The sequence below is a fragment of the Bufo gargarizans genome, chromosome 3 (genome assembly GCF_014858855.1).
Source record: "Bufo gargarizans isolate SCDJY-AF-19 chromosome 3, ASM1485885v1, whole genome shotgun sequence".
In the NCBI taxonomy this organism is placed as follows: Eukaryota; Metazoa; Chordata; class Amphibia; order Anura; family Bufonidae; genus Bufo; species Bufo gargarizans.
The window spans coordinates 488027854-488048350 of record NC_058082.1 but is presented as its reverse complement, the minus strand read 5'-3'; the positions used below and the strand labels follow the sequence as shown (position 1 = coordinate 488048350).

The 20497-nt window shown below is 40.8% G+C and overlaps 1 protein-coding gene across 2 annotated transcripts in view; it reads left to right on the top strand.

The window, feature by feature from the left end:
* LOC122932466 (WSC domain-containing protein 1-like) overlaps positions 1 to 20497 on the top strand; it is a 271635-nt gene that overhangs the window by 63838 nt on the left and 187300 nt on the right. For both annotated transcript variants that reach the window (XM_044286895.1, XM_044286896.1), the window contains exons 3-4: positions 11263 to 11377; positions 19304 to 19488. In XM_044286895.1, coding sequence (XP_044142830.1) covers positions 11263 to 11377; positions 19304 to 19488 — 300 coding nt within the window. The remainder of the gene's footprint in view (positions 1 to 11262; positions 11378 to 19303; positions 19489 to 20497) is intronic.

Here is a 20497-nt window from a genome sequence, read left to right as displayed (position 1 = left end):
AGGACCTGGAGGAGGTAATTTAGTCTGGGTAGGACAAGTGACATGACCATGTTTTTACGTCCAAACCAGGATAGCAAAGGAGGGTTTAAAGCTTCTAGTTGACTTTTGATAGAGCTTAGTAGAGGGAGATAATTTAGTGTGTATAATGCTGGGAGATCAGAGTGGATTTTAACTCCTAAGTATGTTATATAGGGAATCCCAATTGAAAGGTGAAGAGAGGATTAGTTTGGATCTGAGTCTGAGTCCTATACTGAGAATGTGGGATTTTTTCATGTTTATTTTTAAGTTGGAGAAAAAGCTAAATTTCTCCAGGATAGAGTAGATAAGCTGGAGAGAGGTTTCAGGGTTGGAGGACATTATCAGAAGGTCGTCAGCAAACGCTGCAATTTTATGTTCTTGATCTCCTAGTTTAAGACCTTTTAATGTCGTTCTCTGAACGTATGAGAGCGAGGAGGGGTTTGATTATCAGGACGAAGATCAAGGGGGAGAGGGGGCATCCCTGTCTAGTCCCATTCCTTATGGGGAAGGGTTGTGAGGTAGTGTCAGTAATCAGCACCGTACATAGTGTACATAGCTTGGATAGAGCATATAAAGGCAAAAGGTATTCCAAACTGCTTCATAGTGCTGTACATAAAATTCCAAAAGTTTAGTACTTTTGCAGTGTTATCCTTTCCTTCTCTGCCTTTTAATAAAGCCTGTTTGGTCTCTATGGATAAGTTGGGGTAGGAGAGGGGCTAGTCAGTTTGCTAGTAGTTTAGCTAATAGCTTTAGGTCTATATTTAATAGAGATATAGGGCGGTAATTGCCACATTCAGTAGGGTCCTTCCCTTCTTTGGGGATAATGGTAATATTAGCTTTTGTCATCTCATGGGAGAGAGGGTCACCCTGTAAGATTTGATTGCAAACATTAAGCAAGTGAGGCAGGAGGACGGAATTAAGAGCGGAAATAGAGAGCCGGAAACCCATCTGGGCCGGGGGCCTTTCCTTTAGGGAGTTGTTTAATTGCTAGGAGAAGTTCATCGCTAGTGAATGGAGAGTTTAGTGCCTTTTATGAGTTTTGTTAATTTTGGGGTATTTTAATAGTTCGGAGGAAGAGTTCTATCAAGTCTTGATGTGTAGAACTCAATGTATCACTTTTCTGGGGAGGTAAGTTATATAGGGAGCGATAAAATGTCGAGAACCTCTGAGATATGTCTTGTGTATTAGTGAGCATAGTGCCTTCATTACTGCGAATTTTGCAAATAAAGTTTTGGGCCTTCCTTTTTTTGATTCTAGACATCATAAATTTGGACACCTTGTCTCCGTGGGCGAAGTATTTATATTGTGCGTATAGGAAGTATTTAGCAGATTGGATTTAGTAGGTTTTTTAGTTCAGCTCTGAGGAGCGCTAATTTTGTTAAATGGGAATCTAGCAGGGATTTATTATGAAGGGTCTCAATATCCCTAATATCATTCAGGAGGGAGTCAATGCAGTGAAGTCTTCATTTTTTTGTATGGGAGCCTAAGCTTATCAGTTGACCCCGGATATAAGCTTTATGGGTGGCCCAAAGGGTATAGGGGTGGATATCAGGGGTGTTGTTGGATGAGAAAAAATCTCTCAGCCATTTAAGGACATTTTCTTTTTTTGCTGGAGTTTGGATCAATTGTTCATTAAGTTTCCAGTTGAACATTTTAATAGGTCTATTGGGGGTGAGTATATGAATCCATACAGGGGCATGGTCGGATAGGCTGATAGAGCCAATTTGGGCCTTAGAGCATAACTGAATGTGTTCGGAGGAAACCAATAGATAGTCCAAGCGCTGGTATGAACCATGCGAATTTGAGTAAAATGTGTAATCCTTAACGTTGGGATGTAAGGTTCTCCAGACGTCAACCAAGCGCCGGTCATGAAGAGATTTCCTTAATTTGCTTAAAGCTTTTTTTGAGATAGCAGACTTTTGGGAGGAGGAGTCCACTGGAGGGACCAGAGTAAGGTTAAGGTCCCCTCCCATAACAGATAAGAGATAAGATAAGAGTAAGATGCCTTTATTGTCACTGTACGATACAATGTAATACAATGTGCAATACAATGAAATGTTGTTTGGAGCAATCCTAGATGCCATGGACAGAGGAACAAGAACTGACATTTAAACTAAAGCATTACACTAGAAAAAAAAATAATACATTGCACTAGAAGGCATTACTATTCACAGTTCACAGCATATATACATTGCACTAGAAGGCATTACTATTCACAGTTCACAGCATATATATATATATATATATATATATATATATATAGCAAGAGCAAAGTAGGAAGTGCTTATGAGTATATACACACACTGATTCAGACACCACTGCAGACAAGAGATCATCATGGGTTCATGAATGCAGCAGTCACTTTCAGTCTGTGGTAGTTTCTATCCTAGGAAGGGGCAATAATCTCCGAGCATTTAGGAGACTGATTGTTTTGGGGTAAAAGCTGTTCTTCAGCCTAGTGGTGTGGGCATGTAGGGCTCTAAGACACCTACCAGAGGGTAGGGGAATGAAAAGGCTGTGGCGGGGTGAGTTGGATCCCCGCAGATAATTTTTGCCCTGTTGCTGCAGCGAGCAGTGAAGATGTCATCCAGTGATGGTAACTGAGTACCAGTGATTCTGCCAGCCATTCTGATGATGCGCTTGAGGGTCTTCTTGTCCTCAGAAGAGCAGCCGGAGTACCACACTGTAATGCAGTATGTGACAACAGATTCTATGGTGCACCTGTAAAAATTGACTAGCAGCTGTTTTGAGAGTTGTGCTTTCTTCAGACTCCTCAGAAAATAAAGCCTCTGAAGGCCTTTTTTGGTAATTTCTGTTGTGTTTTTTTATCCATGACAGGTCCTGCTCCTGACTAATGTGAACTCCCAAGAATCTGAAACTTTGAACTATCTCCACGTTTCCACCCTTAATGCTAATGGGATGGTGTCCATTTTGTTTCTTCTTCCTAAAATCCAGAATTAGCTCCTTTTTATTTTCTTGGTATTGAGTATGAGGTTGTTGTTCTTACTCCATCTCTCTAGGTTCTCAACCTCTTTTCTATAGGCTGTTTCATCATTGTTGGAGATTAGGCCTATCACGGTCGTGTCATCTGCAAATTTTATAATGGTATTGGTATTGTGAATAGGTTTACAGTCATTTGGGAAGAGGGAGTAAAGGAGAGGGCTCAACACACAGCCTTGCGGTACCCCAGTGTTTAGTGTTAAGGATGAAGAAAAGTGCTTGCCCATGCGTACGATTTGTGGTCTTTTTGTAAGAAAATCCAGTATCCAGTTGCGCAGGTGTGAGCTGAGACCCAAGTTGTTCAGTTTCGTTGCCAACTTGTTGGGAGGGATGGTGTTAAAGGCCGAGCTGTAATCAATGAACAGCATCCGCACATAGCTGTCTCTCTGCTCCAGGTGTGACAGTGCAGTGTGAAGGGTAAGTGAGACAGCATCCTCAGTTGACCTATGTGCTCTGTAAGCAAACTGGTATTGGTCCATGGAGGTGCAAACCTTGCTCTTCATGTGCCTGAGGACAAGTTGTTCAAAGCACTTCATAGCAATAGGAGTGAGAGCCACCGGGCGATAATCACTTAAGGTCTTCACCCCGGCCTGTTTTGGAATTGGGACACTTGTGGAGGACTTCAGGCAAGTGGGGACAATGACCTGCTCTAGTGAGCTGTTAAACATACTGGTAAACACTGTTTTCAGCTGTTTAGCACAGTTTTTAGGACTTTTCCAGGAACTTCATCGGGGCCAGCTGCTTTGTGGGGATTAATGTGGTTTAAGGCCCATTCTACCACATGTGCTCTCAGCATCAGGGAACATGATGGAGCCTCTTGCTGGGCTAATTTGATGATAGGCAGCTTATTGTCTTTGTCAAATTGTGCAAAAAAATGATTTAGGTCATCAGGAAAGAAAGAATTTCCAGTGTTGATAGAACAGGTGTTGCTCTTATGGACTTATGGTGTTGCTCGTAATGGACTTGATACCCTGCCACATGCGTCGGGAATCCGAGCTTGTAAAATGATGTTGTATTTTTGTTTTGTAGCAGTGCTTCGCTTCCTTCTCTAAAGTGGTCAAACATCTTAAGAGTTTTATGGAGCCATGTAGCCTGGTTGACGTTTGGAGCGTACACATTATTAAACGTGTATATCTGGTTCGCTATATTACCTTTTAAAATGTTAAATCTGCCCACAGGGTCTTGAATATGATCCAAGTAGTTGAATGGGGTGCTTTTACTGAAGCCCACGCTGACCCCCCTAGAAGCAGATGAGTTAGAACCACAATGATACCAAGTGGAGAAATAGGAGTGGGAGAGGTTTGGATAGTGATTAAATCTAAAATGTGTCTCCTAAAGGAGAACGACGGAGCAGCCCTTTTTTTTTTTTTTTTTATTCTGAGAAGATTTGGCAGCGTTTGGAAGGGGCATTGAAACCTATTACATTGTAAGAGGTAATTTGTAAATCCGCCATACAGTGTTATAGAGTGAGTGGTACTGCTCCATCACTTCTCACCGCAAGGGGCACTGATTTACAACCCTCTGCACAGCACGCATAGACATATAGTATTTTTTCCCTCTGTGGGGATTTGAATGATCTGCTGATCAATATACATCCTGAAACAAAAGGATTAGCAATATAACTGGCAAATAATACTAGCATAACTTGATGGAGAATAGGCATGGTATCCCCTGGAATAGAATATGGGGAGAAGAGAAGAAACACCTTAGTCATCACCAAGTGGTTAAAGAACTGGCGGACATGAGAGAATCCTGTGAGAATATAGTCAGTTGTCCATAGGGAGTCTTCTGGATGTTCTTCTAGAATTCCTAGGACTCTTTTGACTCTTGGGGGTGTGTTGACGTTCCCAGGTGCCTGGATGTGGAATTTCAGGGAGGTTGGATAAGTCCTGAATGGGGTTCTAGTTTTCGATCTTGAGGGGCTCTATCTGGAGATGATCGTAAATTGAGTCCAGATTCGTATAATTGGATAAGGAGAATCTGCGACCTTCATACATAAATGATAAGCCAAATGGAAAGGACCATCTGTAAGGGATCCTGTGATCTCTGAGCCAGCTTGTCAGCGGTCTCGGGGCTCTTCTTTTGTCCAGGGTGGATTGGGCTAAATTTACATATAATATCCCTTGGTGGGGCTGAGGCAGCAGGTTTAGGCCCTAGAGCTCGGTGTGCTCTTTCTAGTATAACCTCATGGGCTGTTTCTGGGCCAAGGAGGGACATGCATATTTGCACCACTGTGCTAGGGATGTCACCTGTGTCCACGGATTCGGGGACACCACGGAATCACAAGTTATTGCGCCTACCTCTAGTTTCCTGATCCTCCAGGGAGTTGCAGAGGCAGTTCATCTTATGTTGAATGGCCTGGAAACGCTGGGACACTTCCGTTTGGTGCCGTATGATGGCTTCCTGTGTGTTTTCAAGTGTTTCCACTCGGCCTCCCACTTGTGATATTTCCTGCTTAATAGCAGGAAGGTCGGAGCTTAGAGGTTACAGGGCAGATGCCAGGGAAGAGGCTAGTATCTCCTTCAAGAAGGTGCGTGAGATAGGAGGTTATCTGCGTCTTCTTCCCCTCCGGTGGCTTGATCCAGCAGCTCAGAGTGTTTAGAGCGCAGGGCGCCCGTCGGGGTCGGCGCCATCTTAGGGTCTCTGGATACATGTAGCGCCGCTGCTTTCTTGATGAATTTATCCATTTCCCCGGTGGTGGGAGCTCCCCTGTCTTGTGTGGTTTGGTCTCCGGTTCTGGGACCTCCGGTTTTCACCATGATCGGTGCGCCAGCATATGATAAAAGGCTTCGGTGGTGATATCAATCACTGAGCTTCAGCCTCAAGCGTCCATGCTGTTCAGGCGCTAGCTCCGCCCCCATCATGTGATTTTTTAAAAAAATAAAAACATTTTTTATGATATTTGTATACACAATAAAGCTTTATTATATTTTATGGGCACTGTTTTGGGCTTGTTTCTTCTTTGTAGGTTGTTTGTAGCTTTTGAGCTGGTACCTTGGTTAAATGCGGCTAGTGCTCAAGCACAGTGTACTGTACACCTGTGATTTAGGTTTTATTAGTGCTTGGCCTGTTTTTTTTTTTTTCTCTTTGTCTAAACGAGAGAAGACAGTCTGAAGATTTCAGTTATGTAATATATATGTGACTTGTCTGCCATAAAAATACTTTGTTTTTTTCAGCCTCTATATGCATGCAATTTTTTTCCTTTTTCTAGTATAAGATTTCTAACATGACATTTCAGTATATCATCAAGTTGCTACAGCAGTTGAGCAAAACAGAATAATGGAGCTAAACTAAAATGCTTCATCCTTGATTTCTGTGATTAGCTTCCTCCGGTCCATAACTATACTTTATTAAGCACAATAGGCTTTGTACATTTATCTGTGTAGACTGATGCAAATTTGTCATGTACTGTAGTGATATACTACAGTGTTAACTGTTTGAGGGGATTTTAGCAATAAGAACACATGACTGGGTCAGGGTTTTATAGAGCTCTGACTAGCTGTGACATCCAGGGGGATGGCTATCTGCGGACTGGCTGGCTGCACGGCATTATGGATGATATTGCGTTCCCTTGCTTGTCTCCTTTACATTTACTCTCACTTTCTAACACGCGCAGCCACCATTTTAGGAAAACAAATTTGTTACCATGAAGTGCGAGGAAATTTTGATTAGTTTTAAAATCAAAGTTTTCCTAAACTTCGGACCGAATTCCGCTTCGGATGCTTTGCTCAACACTACTTGTGACCAATCAATGTGACATCACTGGCGTAACAAGAGGTTGCAACGTTCACTTGAGCGCCACAGTCTCTTCAAACAGCTGAGCCTGCGGATAGGCCGTCAATATAAAAATCCTGGAAACCCCTTTTAAGATTATTGTTTAACCTACCAATATTAAATATATAAAATCTGTTTTAGTTTTTCAGTGCAAATTCATGAACATTAAAAGATAAGTTACAAACATATAAACAAGACAACGACCAGGGTTCACAACTGTATAGTCGAACTGGAGTAAAAAAAAAAAAGCCCTTAGATGAAAGCTGCTGAGCTGAAATCCACATTCATGTTGCATTATATAATAATAATAAAAAAAAAAATATATATATATATATATATATATATGTCCAATTACGGTATATTGATTGGATTGTCAGATTTGATTTGGTCTGAATAAATTTGATCTGAATTGAAAGTGACCCTATTGCCCTGAAACAACCTCTTAGCACTGTCTCCAACCCCTTTCAAGATGTTAATGCCAAGACGGCATAAGTGATGTCAAAGTTAAAGTGACATACTGTATAGGGCTATAGGTAAACGGGTGGTAGTAAGAATAAACTATCTGTTTAAAAACACACCGTACTGTTGGATTTTTTTTTTTTTTATAAAAATAGTTTTAAAAAAAAATCCCATTTTGGTGACAGATGCCTTCTTTTGTCTTCAGAATCTGTACAATGGTGGCTGCCATTTTTAAGCGATTTCATGCGGGACAAATCACAAAAGTTATGCTGGAATTAGAACCTTTTGAAAAATTTGTTATGAATTTGATTACTTTTCTGTATTTGTTACATCTGTTTATGTATTCACTAATATATGGAGGCATTTCATACCATATACAATGCATTCAGAAAATCTTTAAGATTATTTCTTTTTTTTCCCACATTTTATGTTGCTAAAATAAAATAAAGAACACTTTTTTCCCTATCAATCTGCATTAAATAATCCATAATGAGTAATTCAAAACAGAATTTTTGGCATATTTTGTAAATTGCTTAAAAAGGTAAAATTTCATATGGACATAAGTATTCAGACCTTTTGCTATGACACTTAAAATTTAGCACTCCCATTTCTCTTGATCATTTTTGAGATGTTTCGGCACCTGTCCCCCTGTGGTAAATTCAGTTGATTGGACATTTTTTGGAAAGACATATCTCTGTCCATATAAGGTCTCATAGCGGATTATGCATATCAAAGCAAAAATGAAGCCATGAGGAGTAAAGAACTGCCTGTAGAGACAGGATTATGTGGAGGTACAGATCTAGAGAAGGGTGCAACAATTCTGCTACACTGAATGTTCCCAAGAGCACAGGGGCCTCCTCCATAATCCTTAAATGGAAGAAGTTTAGAACAACTCTTCCTAGAGCTGGCTACCCCACCAAATTAAGTAATTGGAGGAAAAGGTGGCCAAGGAAGAGAGGTGAACAAGAACCCAATGGTAAACCTGGTTGAACTCCAGATACTGTGCGCAGATGGGAAACATTTCCAGAAGGTCAGCCATCACTGCAACACTCCACCAACATGGGCTTTATGGCAGAGTGGCCAGAAAGGAACCCGACAATGGCTGTCCACTGACAGTCCCCATCAAACCTGACAGATCTTGAGATGATCTGTAGAGAAGAATGTCAAAAAATCCCCAAATCCAGGTTTACAAACCAAAATTTCTAAGAAAACTAAGGAGATATACAGTAAATGGTCAAAATAATTATGTCAATGCAGTATTTTAGTTTTACAGTTGTTTTCATTTTGTCATTATTGGCTTATCACAATGCCACAGCATAACAAAATGTCAATAAAGTGAAAGGGTCTGCAGTTTTTCGCATCCATTTATTTTATGCGCTTATATATTCCGCAGCTCTTTACAGACAGTAGCATCAAACTGTCCCCAATGGAGATCACAATCTAGGTTCCCTATGAATATGTCTTTGGAGTGTGGGAGGAAACTAGAGTACCCAGAGAAAACACACGCAAACACAAGGAGAACATACAAACTGCATGCAGATATTGCCTTGGTCTGCTTTAAACCTAGGACTCCAGCACTCAAAGGCACCAGTGCTAACAGCTGAGCCACTGTGCTGCCCATATGTGTTTGCAATTTGCAGATTCCTGATGTCTGGCAGTGACTGTGTTTATGCCTATACTTTTTTGGGACTATACAGTTGTGACCATTGATGTTGGTATACATGGATATTGTCCTGTTCATTTGTTTGGAACTCATGGTTGTTAAGGTTGGAAAAAGACAGAAGTCCATCAAGTCCAAACTTAACTGTAATCCTGCTATATTGATCCACGGAACAAATCCCTGGATCCATGTCAATCTTCCTTTTAAAAAGTGGTTGGGCCAAAGGGAAAGGGTTTGTAGAACAAGATTTCTATACATTGTCCTAAGCCTCAATGTTATTTTGAATAAAGAAGTCACCCAAACCTTTTTTGAAGCCATCTACTGTATTTGCTGTGGCAGGCTATTCCAGAGATTTACAGACCTTATTGTAAAGAGTACTTGTCGCCTCCTATGACTGAATCTTTTCTTTTTCCATGCGTAGGAAGTGACCTTTTTTATTATTATTATTATTATTATTTTTTTTTTTTTAGGGGGTTTAACAGAATAGTTTCCCTTGATATTTTTTGTATTAGCCGTTTATATATTTTTACAGGTCCCTCCTTAGACGTCTTTTTTCAAGGCTAAACAAATTCAGTTGTTTGAGATCTTCCAGGCCCTTTGAGTCGAGTTGGTCTCCTCTGTACTTTTTCTAACTCCAGGGCAAGTATTATAGCTGTAGTTATGATGAAGCTTCATCTCTGGAAAAGAACTGAGGATGAACATCATTAGTACAACAATACCTAGGACACCACAAATCATTGAAATATATGCACTAATAGATACTGTATTTTGTGTAAGACCTAAATTTTGAAATAAAACTGCTAGCACCAGAGGGGTTGAGCAGATGTTGCTACATTTGACCCTTTCGTCACTGTATGCCTGACATTGGCTGCTCAATGGTTTAGCTTTTAAAGGGAACCTTTTGATATGAAAATGCTAAGTATTTTGCAAGCAAAATGTTATAGAGCTAGATGAGTTGAGCATTCAGATATATAGTTTTGTGGGAAAAGATTAATATAATTTGTATTTTATTAGTTTACGTCCCTGCTTGTTCTGGGCTTTGAAGTCAATGAGAAGTTCCTGTGAGTGATTGACAGCTCTCTCTGTATACACAGTCATAGAGGGAAGGCTGTCAATCAATGATAGGACTGCTTCCTGGACTTCAAAGCCTTGAATGAGCAGGAATTTAAATGAATGGAACCGAAGTTATACTAAATCTTTTCCCATAAAGCTATTTATCAATCTGCACAGCTCATTCTGCTCCATGACATGTTGCCTTCCGCGTAAGACACCATGTTCAATGTGACAGGTTCCCTTTTAAAGAGTTTTCCCGAAACCCAGTGGGACCTAGCAGCACACCTTAATTAATCATAACTTGCCTGTAAAAGAACGTTTCCAGTATGCTTATTGTCTCGAAGTTGCATGGATCAACCTCTCTGGAACGTGATCACGTGATGCTCCTCTTTAGAAAATTCAACATCTGCCAACCTCACTTTCTGTACCAGGTGTCTAGTCTGTTCTGTGGATAGAGATGTCACTTATGCAGCCCAGGACAGTTGATGTGCTGTGGATTGGGTCACAACATCTTGTCACCCTTGCATATCTTCAAATGAGGTGGAGTCAAGAATTTTCACCTGCTCCCAAAAGATGAATAGTTATGGCCCTGTCCACAGCACCTCCGCTAGAACATCTCCATAGGGCAGATGGGAAATTTGGTAAAGGGTGTGAAACCAGTGGACATCTGATTTTCCAAAGAAGAGCATCACCGGACCAGGTTCCAGAGTGTCTGATCTATACAGTACATGGTAAATACCGTTGGAAACGTTCTTCTGCAAGGAAGATATGATTTATTAAGAGGAGTTGAGGGTTAATGCAGTGTCCTGGAAAAAAAAACTTTCGACAGAGTAAATTTTATTTTATTTTTTGCATTTTGCACATTTCAGACAAGACCCGACCTTCCCTGAAAACTGTCTGCCAAGAGGAGAGTGTGCAAAAATGACATCTAGATGTCACATAAACTTGCTTCAAATTTATGCACAGCCCTTTATTTCAGATATACTAAAAGGCTGGGTGCACACTGAATTCATAAGGCTTAATATTCTGTAAAACTTTATTTAAAATTGGTAGGATTTAATTTTTCTTTACAGAGTACCCATCACCTCCAGACAGTGAAGATGGATGTGTGATTAATCAAGTTTCATGAGACTGCACACAATTGATTAGTAAGGACATACGTGAGGTACAGGTGTAAATTAACCATGGAGGAGTATATTAATCTTCATTATCAATCCATTATCCCCGAGTACACAGGTGGTAACTATGACATATGGTGTATTCATTTCAGTTCTCATCATTTTTTATTTTTTTTTCAGGTACGTACATTGGATGCTTCATAGAAAATGCCGAAGATAGGACTCTGAAGGCTACGGTATTCTATGATCTGAGGAAGATGACCATAAGTCATTGTCAGAGTGCCTGTGCAGAAAGGTAGTGTATCTGCTAAAAGACTGGGATATGGAGTAAATTTCACTAGAAACTGAGCATGCTACACTAATGAACTATAGTGTCAGGATGATATGAAAAACTGCAAACTGAAACCTTTACTGTATTATCTAGGGCACTTGCCAGGACTCAACTACTGCTCTACTACATTTTATAAAATGACACCATGAATGCAAATATTGGGAACATTTTAAAAAGTCCCAAGTTAGGGGCAATACATACAGTACAGACAAAATGTTTGGACACACCTTCTCATTCAAAGAGTTTTCTTTATTTTCAGGATTATGAAAATTGTAAATTCACACTGAAGGCATCAAAACTATGAATTAACACATATGTCATATTCTAGGTTCTTCAAATTAGCCACCTTGCTTTGATTACTGCTTTGCACACTCTTGGCATTCTCTTGATAAGCTTCAAGAGGTAGTCACCTAAAATGGTTTTCACTTCACAGGTGTGCCCTGTCAGGTTTAATAAGTGGGATTTCTTGCCTTATAAATGGGGTTGGGACCATCAGTTGCCTTGTGGAGAAGTCAGGTGGATACACAGCTGATAGTCCTACTGAATAGACTGTTAGCTGCTTTTTTCTTGCCATAATACAAATTCTAAGTAAAGAAAAACGAGTGGCCATCATTACTTTAAGAAATGAAGGTCAGTCAGTCCGAAAAATTGGGAAAACTTTGAAAGTGTCCCCAAGTGCAGTCACAAAAACCATCAAGCGCTACAAAGAAACTGGCTCACATGCGGACCGCCCCAGGAAAGGAAGACCAAGAGTCACCTCTGCTGCGGAAGATAAGTTAATCCGAGTCACCAGCCTCAGAAATCGCAGGTTAACAGCAGCTCAGATTAGAGACCAGGTCAATGCCACACAGAGTTCTAGCAGCAGACACATCTCTAGAACAACTGTTAAGAGGAGACTGTGTGAATCAGGCCTTCATGGTAGAATATCTGCTAGGAAACCACTGCTAAGGACAGGCAACAAGCAGAAGAGACTTGTTTGGGCTAAAGAACACAAGGAATGGACATTAGACCAGTAGAAATCTGTGCTTTGGTCTGATGAGTCCAAATTTGAGATCTTTGGTTCCAACCACCGTGTCTTTGTGCGACGCAGAAAAGGTGAAGGTATGGACTCTACATGCCTGGTTCCCACCGTGAAGCATGGAGGAGGAGGTGTGATGGTGTGGGGGTGCTTTGCTGGTGACACTGTTGGGGATTTTTTCAAAATTGAAGGCATACTGAACCAGCATGGCCACCACAGCATCTTGCAGCGGCATGCTATTCCATCCGGTTTGCATTTAGTTGGACCATCATTTATTTTTCAACAGGACAATGACCCCAAACACACCTCCAGGCTGTGTAAGGGCCATTTGACCATGAAGGAGAGTGATGGGGTGCTGCGCCAGATGACCTGGCCTCCACAGTCACCGGACCTGAACCCAATCGAGATGGTTTGGGGTGAGCTGGACCGCAGAGTGAAGGCAAAAGGGCCAACAAGTGCTAAGCATCTCTGGGAACTCCTTCAAGACTGTTGAAAGACCATGTCAGGTGACTACCTCTTAAAGCTCATCAAGAGAATGCCAAGAGTGTGCAAAGCAGTAATCAAAGCAAAAGGTGGCTACTTTGAAGAACCTAGAATATGACATATTTTCAGTTGTTTCATACTTTTTTGATAAGTATATAATTCCACATGTGTTAATTCATAGTTTTGATGCCTTCAGTGTGAATCTACAATTTTCATAGTCATGAAAATAAAGAAAACTCTTTGAATGAGAAGGTGTGTCCAAACTTTTGGTCTGTACTGTATAAGAGAATTTTTGTTGTTTACATTGCATCCATTTAATTTTTATTTATTTATTTTTGCGCCATGGATTTGAAGGTGGAAAGTTTGCAGTTCCCCAGGATTTTTATATTGATTAACTATCCTTAGGATAGGTCATCAGTATCAGATTGGCAGGAGTCCGTCACTCCACATCTTCACCAATCAATTCTTTCTTAGTAGCTCTGGCACCAGAAATAGGCACAGGAGCTCCACAGCTCCACCCAATGTGTAGTGGTTGGAGCTAGATAAAGAAGTTCTGCCTCCATTTAGATGAATTTGCTCAATCCACTAGCAGTTACCCGATCCATCCCTGCCATTAGTAAACTTGACAGGATCTGTAGTAACCCATAGCAATGGAATGACTGCAAAGGATACACATTTATTTGTAGGAGGAGGTTATGCTTTTTTTCTGTCCTCTTCCAAACTCATTGCTTTATAATAGTGATCCAATAGTGATTTACATATTGTTTTAATGTAGAAAAAGCTTTAACACCCTTTAGCAGTAAGGGGGCACTATTAATTTTCAGACAAACCTCAAAAGTTTCTGGAAGTTCCCAAAATATTACCAGAGATGCTTAACATACTTTTCTGGTTCTGAAAAGCTTATGCTTATAGCTTATGCTATTCAGTACTGTCAAAAATAAGTTAACTTCTAGAGTCCCAGCACTGTACATGTATGGGTGAAGTAGGGGTTATAAATTTGCCGCCTGATCGTGAGTACAGTGGGTGCCATAGCCAATGGGTCTTCAAACAACAAAGGCCTGGGGAAGATGTCTGCGACCAGCAATAACGCTGATCACAGACATTTAGCCATTTAAATTCCATGGTCAAATGTGACCACAGCATCTAAACCAGAAAAAAACATAAGCGTGCACTTCTGGGTCAGCAATAGCTCCCCATGTGGTGATTGGGGGAGCCTTTCTTCTGAAGAGACCCAGTGTATCAGAACTGTAATTCCTTAGGAGGTCTGCAGGAGGCAGGGCTCCAGAGGATAACAGATAATGGAGATTAGATTGTAGTACTGTTGAGCCTTTTAATTTGAGAAGGAAGGGGGGGTTGCTAAAAAAAAAGTTAAAAAAAAAGAAAAAAGTAAATCATTGCCGTTTTCTAGAGTTACACTAAACATAAATAATAAAAAACCTAAAGATCATATGCATTGCCACTTCCCAAAATGTATGAACTATAAAATAAAATATTTATCCCATACAGCCTCTACAAAGCTCTATAGACATAACTATAAAAAATAAATATATGGGGGTCAGAATATGGCAATGAAAAATTTTTTTTTTTTCAAGGTTTTTATTTTTGTTTAGTATTTAACCACAAGAAAAACCTATATACTGTGAATGTGGTATTTTTGTATTTGTACTGACCCAACGTATGAAGGGCACAGGTCAGTTTTACCGCATAGGAAACACTGTAGAGTCCAAACCTGTAAAACTGTGGTGGAATTGCATTTTTTGGATGTATTTCCTGCTTCCCACTACATTATATGCAATATTAAGTGGTGCTGTCAGAAAGTAAAACTTGTCCAGCAAAAAAACAAGCCCTTTTACGGCTATGTGAACAGAAACTACTAAAAGTTATCTCTCCAAGAAGGCAGGGAGGAAAAATAAAAATGCAAAAAATATACCTGTGGATTTGTCACATTTTTTGCAGGTGGATTTGCTATAGATTTCATCCTAAGCACTGCAAAGGGTGAAATCCATAGTTGAAATCTGCACCATAAGTTGACATTTTGTGGATTTGAAATCTGCACCACATGTATATTTCCACTGTTGATTATTTTTTTTTTTTTCTGCAGAGTGTGATTGAGATTTAGCCAGTTTTGTGGCTGAAAATCCATAGTGTATGTAAACATACCCTAAGGGCTCATGCACACGAGCGTGTGTGCCCCGTGCCCATATTACGGACCGCAAACAGCGGTAACCCATTGGCTTGAATGAATTCACCAGAGACTGAGAAGAGGCGCCTATTGGGAGCCCAAAAAAGCACTACGAAGCACTTCGGTGGGAGTTCGGTCCTTGCCTCCTCACCGAAAAATAAATAAAAATCTTAAATTTTTTTGCGGTCCTCCGCATGGGCACAATGTTTGTGTGCATTAGCCCTTAATGTGCCTCAGAGAGCAGTTATCATAATTATTATTATAAAGTTATTTTTTTTAAATAGATAGGAGAATCCCTTTTTATTAGAAGGGTCCGTGGAAGAAAAGTTAAGAAAAAGATGTTAGGCTGAGACCCCCACAATTAGCTGAAACCTGCATGATAACATGGCAGTGAGTGTAACTGTTTACTATGAATGATCTGTCTATTTGAAGCACAGAGATACCGAGTCCTTCAGAGCAAGGGGCATTATTGCCTGCCTCTCTCGGCATTGGTTAATCATCTGTTCACTAATAACCTAATTTACCCTATAATGGAATTATCATTAGGTTATCTGACATGAGTTTTCTAAACCTGACCATTAAACAGGTCTTAATCCAAAGGCCACTGGAGTAGAATGAGATCACTTTTCTCGCCACTTTTAAAAAGTCGTGAGAGATATGCAAAACAGCAAAAAGTATCAAAGTTCTGCTGAAATTTAGCTTGCATCAAAATTTGAGGCTTTTAGACTTTCAGGCTTTTCGTTTTAGACGCTGATCTTAATAAAGCCCTAGAGCTGGTGGTGGATCAGCCGAAGTTATAGAGAGGCGCCAACCTTTCCATAAGTTCCCCGCATTCAAGCATCAGTTCTAAATGTAAAACTGTTTCCGAGCTGCATTACATTTAGACCATTTTCTACGCTTAAAACAGGCATAGAAATGCTGAATAATGCGGGCCTGGCAGCACACTTTTGGACCTGGCGTGAGCAGGGAGAAGTCGCAGATAGCGGCACAAATAGGCGTACTTCGGATTAGTAAATGACCCCCTTAGTTAATAAAATATATTTATTACCTTGCAAAAGTGTGGAATCACTATGACATGTCTCTGTATAAGGCTAACTTCACACAAGCGTTTTGGTCCAGGTAACATACTCCATGTGACTGTTGCTGTGAGTTCCTGCCCGACTATTGGTCTACTGTACTGAACTCGCGTAATGCCATGAGTCCAGCACAGTAGACCCACAATTAGGCAAGAACACATAGCGTCATAATTTATGATGATGCAGTGAGTGTGGGTCAGAGGAAGCCAATGGTGAAATGCTCTATGGATTAAAGGGAGTCTTTCACATAATCTGAGCGTTTTTAGACTGCTCAGATCAGGTTATAGACTCTTTGACCCTCATTACAATGGCACCTTTGTTTTCTGTGTCCCTCATCCAGATCATGAAAAATACACTTTTTAAACGTATGTCTTTAGTTGGCTTGCGCATGCGCAATAGGAAAAGCTGTTCCTCTGCCCATAATGGGCAGAACAGTGCGCAGGTGCGGGCCAGTTCCCAGCCTGATTTCTTCTCTTGCCGCTCGTGACGTCCGGCGGCTGGGGGCAGAGAAGGAGGTAATAATAGGACAGAAGGGCGGGCCCGAGGGCTGAAAGAGGTGAATTTTTCAGGGCACATTGCCCAGTAATGCCGCACCTTCAGAAGCTCATTTGCATACGTTTAAAAAGTGTTTTTTTCATGACCTGGACGAGGGACACAGAAAACAAAGGTACCATTGTAATGAGGGTCAAAGAGTCTATAACCTGATCTGAGCAGTCTAAAAAGGCTCAGATTAGGTGAAAGACTCCCTTTAATCCATAGAGCATTTCACCATTGGCTTCTTCTGGGACTGAATAGTAACAATAATCATATATTTATTCAAAAAAATCCCATCTTATTTTGTTGCTGCCTATTGTTCAGCCAGTATCTGAGATTAATCATGGCCATCTTATTTTCATATTATACATGACTTTCAGCTTTGTTTCCAGGTCATCTGAGGTGCATACAATGTGATTTTTAATCAGCTTATTTACAGTATATACATTAAACTTCCCCAGGGTCATTTTTCCTTACTTCAGCATTCAGAGTTCACACCACACTGATTTGTTTTCCCTATGAACTCAGATAATTATAACCAGAAATGTCACTTTCTGAAGTCTTTCTATAAAAAAATTTAAAAAAATCTTATATAACCTCATATGCTTGTACACTGCAACAAATGTATAGACAGCTGTATCAACCGTCAATTCAGTTTGATTACTTTGTAAAATTAGAGGTGATGTCTGGTTAGAACCACCTCATAATGAGCTCTTTCTGGTTGCTTCTGATGCCAAAAGCCCCTGTGATCAGCTGTTACAGTATTTAAAGGGGTTGTAAATGGCATTTATCATGTAGATGGAGATAATTCAAGGCATTTACTCATGTATTGTGATTGTCCATATTACTTCCTTTGCTGGCTTCATTCATTTTTCCATCATATTATACACTGCTTGTTTCCAGGGGTTATGACCACCCTGCAGTCCAGTAGCAGTGGCCGTGCCTGCACACTATAGGAAAAGGCTATACGCTGCTGCTTTTTCCTATAGTGTGAAGCCAGCAAACAAAGTAATATGGACAATCCCAATACATTAGTAAATGCCTTGTATTATCTTTGTCTACATGATAAATGCCATTTGCTGAAGTGAAACAACCCCTTTAAATACTAAAACAGCTAATCACAGGGGCTCTTGGCATCAGAGGCAACCAGAAGGAGCTCATTGTCAGGGGACTTCTTATGAGGTGTTTCTAACCAGACATCCCCTTTAATTTACAAAGTAATTAAACTGCATTGTCAATATGGACAATCACAAAACATTAGTAACTGCCTTGTATTAACTTTCTCTACATGATGAATGCTATTTGCTGAAGTGAGAAAATCGCTTTACAGTAGATGCAGCTAGAAAGTTCTTACAATCTCTGTAGCAACACTAAAGGCCAAGCTTAAAGGGTTTCTACCACTTGCATATCACATATTTGGTGATCAGACACTAGCGATCCGCTAGTGTCTGATGTAGCTTACAAGCTAATTATTACCTTAATCCGTTCGGCCCATACCTCAAAAAAAGCACTTATATCTTTATGCAAATGAGCCTCTAGGTGCTATGCAGGCGTTTTTCCAGCACCTAGAGGCTCCGTCTACCTTGCAGTTTGCCGCCCAGCGCCTCGCTCCAGCACGCCCATCTCTTACCGTATTCGATCCTCCCCCTGCTTCAGCCTTCAGAAATCCCGCGCCTGCGCCGTTCGTCGCGGCATTCGGAGGCATTCGGCGCAGGCGCAGTCAATGTCTGACCGCTCCGTGCTCAGACATTTCCACTGCGCCTGCGCCGATGTCATCGGCGCAGGCGCAGTGGAAATGTCTGAGCACGGAGCGGTCAGACATTGACTGCGCCTGCGCCGAATGCCGCGACGAACGGCGCAGGCGCAAGATTTCGGAAGGCAGAAGCAGGGGGAGGATCGAATAGAGTTGAAGATGGGCGTGCTGGAGCAAGGCGCTGGGCGGCAAACTGCAAGGTAGACGGAGCCTCTAGGTGCTGGAAAAACGCCTGCATAGCACCTAGAGGCTCATTTGCATAAAGATATAAGTGCTTTTTTTGAGGTATGGGCCGAACGGATTAAGGTAATAATTAGCTTGTAAGCTACATCAGACACTAGCGGATCGCTAGTGTCTGATCACCAAATATGTGATCTGCAAGTGGTAGAAACCCTTTAACATTACTCTACTCCCTTTGAAATCACAGACTGTCTAGGTCTTCCAGAGGAGTTGCCACATTTTACGGTTTGGTTTGTAGAGAGGTCTTGGTTAAGAAATTTATCTTACAATTACTTGCTCTTAATATGGCACAGTGATGGCTAACCTCTGGTACTCCAGCTTTGATGAAACTATGACTCCCAGCAGGCTCCATTTATTTCTATAGAGTTCTGAGAACAGCCATTCAAGTGTACATCTTGGGAGTCATAGCTTTACCACAGCTGGAGTGCCGGAGGTTAGCCATCACAGGATACATTAAATACAGGTTGTCTAAATCAATTTTCAAAAAAATCACATAGAAGTTTTGTGACTTGATATTTACCCATTTCATTAAAAGATACATTTTAAATGCCTTTTTATGAGGATGGGATATTTGTTTAACATACTTTTTTCTCCCCTCTTTTAGAACATATATTTATTCAGGTTTGTCCTATGGATCCGAATGTTACTGTGGCAACAGTCTGCCCCCAAACCGAGCCAAAGAAGAAGAATGCAACAACGAGTGTAAAGGAGAGAAAGGTTCTGTCTGTGGAGGTGTTAGCCGTCTCTCAGTCTTCCAGCTAGAGAAACTACACACCGTGGTCAAGCAGAGTAAGTTGTGATGACCTTGTAAATAACCCTGAGGTTGTAATGTTCTCTAGGCACAGAAACGTGTAGGGACTTCAAGTACCAGGAAGCTTTTGAAGTAGCTTAGGGCTGTATTAGGTCTTTTATCCCTTTTGGTTCTCTTCTGAATTTAGATCTAGGGATGTAATAGATCGGGATGGTAGGTAACTGAAGGAGTGCACGCCTCACTGCAGGATAAAAAAAATCAACTCCTGCTGTAATAAAACTTTTCTATGCTGAATTTTTGTATTAATTGTTTTGTAGTATAAGTAACTGTTCTGTTTTGTAAATAGTCTGCATGGTTACTCCGTGATATATTAACTTGCAGTACTGACCTGTCCATGAACCACTTTGCAGCATTACACTTAAGAGATGAGTCCGTTTCAATGTTAACGGGAAAACGTACCATTTAAGAAGGCTACATTTTCTCGATCTCAGATGAGTGTAAAAGCTGATATGAGTTTTGTCCTGAGCCATTCACTGCTGAAGGCAAGGGCTGATGTGCAATCCTTTGTGACTCTTAAAAATCATACTGCAAGATTTTTTTCATGCACTTAGTGCTATTTGCATACAAAGATGATATATAAATATTGATGGGAACCTGTCATCAAAGTGACAGAATTGCTGATGTCAGCGGTGTGTCACTCATAAGCGAAAAGTAAGTGGTTGCTGAGAACCAGCATCATAATCATTGCAGCCCAGGCCTTGAAAAGAGTCAAATCTACCCGAGAAGAGTCCTGGTTATTCCTAATCTCCTGTCTCCCACTCATCTGCTGATGATTGGCAGTTCTCTCCTAGAGAGAAAGAGAGAAAACTAGGTAGAAGACTGTCAGCCATCAGCAGAGAGAGCAGGAATTCATGAATAACCATGACTCTTCTCAGGTGGCCGTGACTCTTTTCCAGGCCCAGTCTGCAATGATTGCGATGTTGGTTCTCGGCAACCACTTACTTTTAACATTTAAATGAGAGACCCCTGAAATCAACTCGCCTGTCT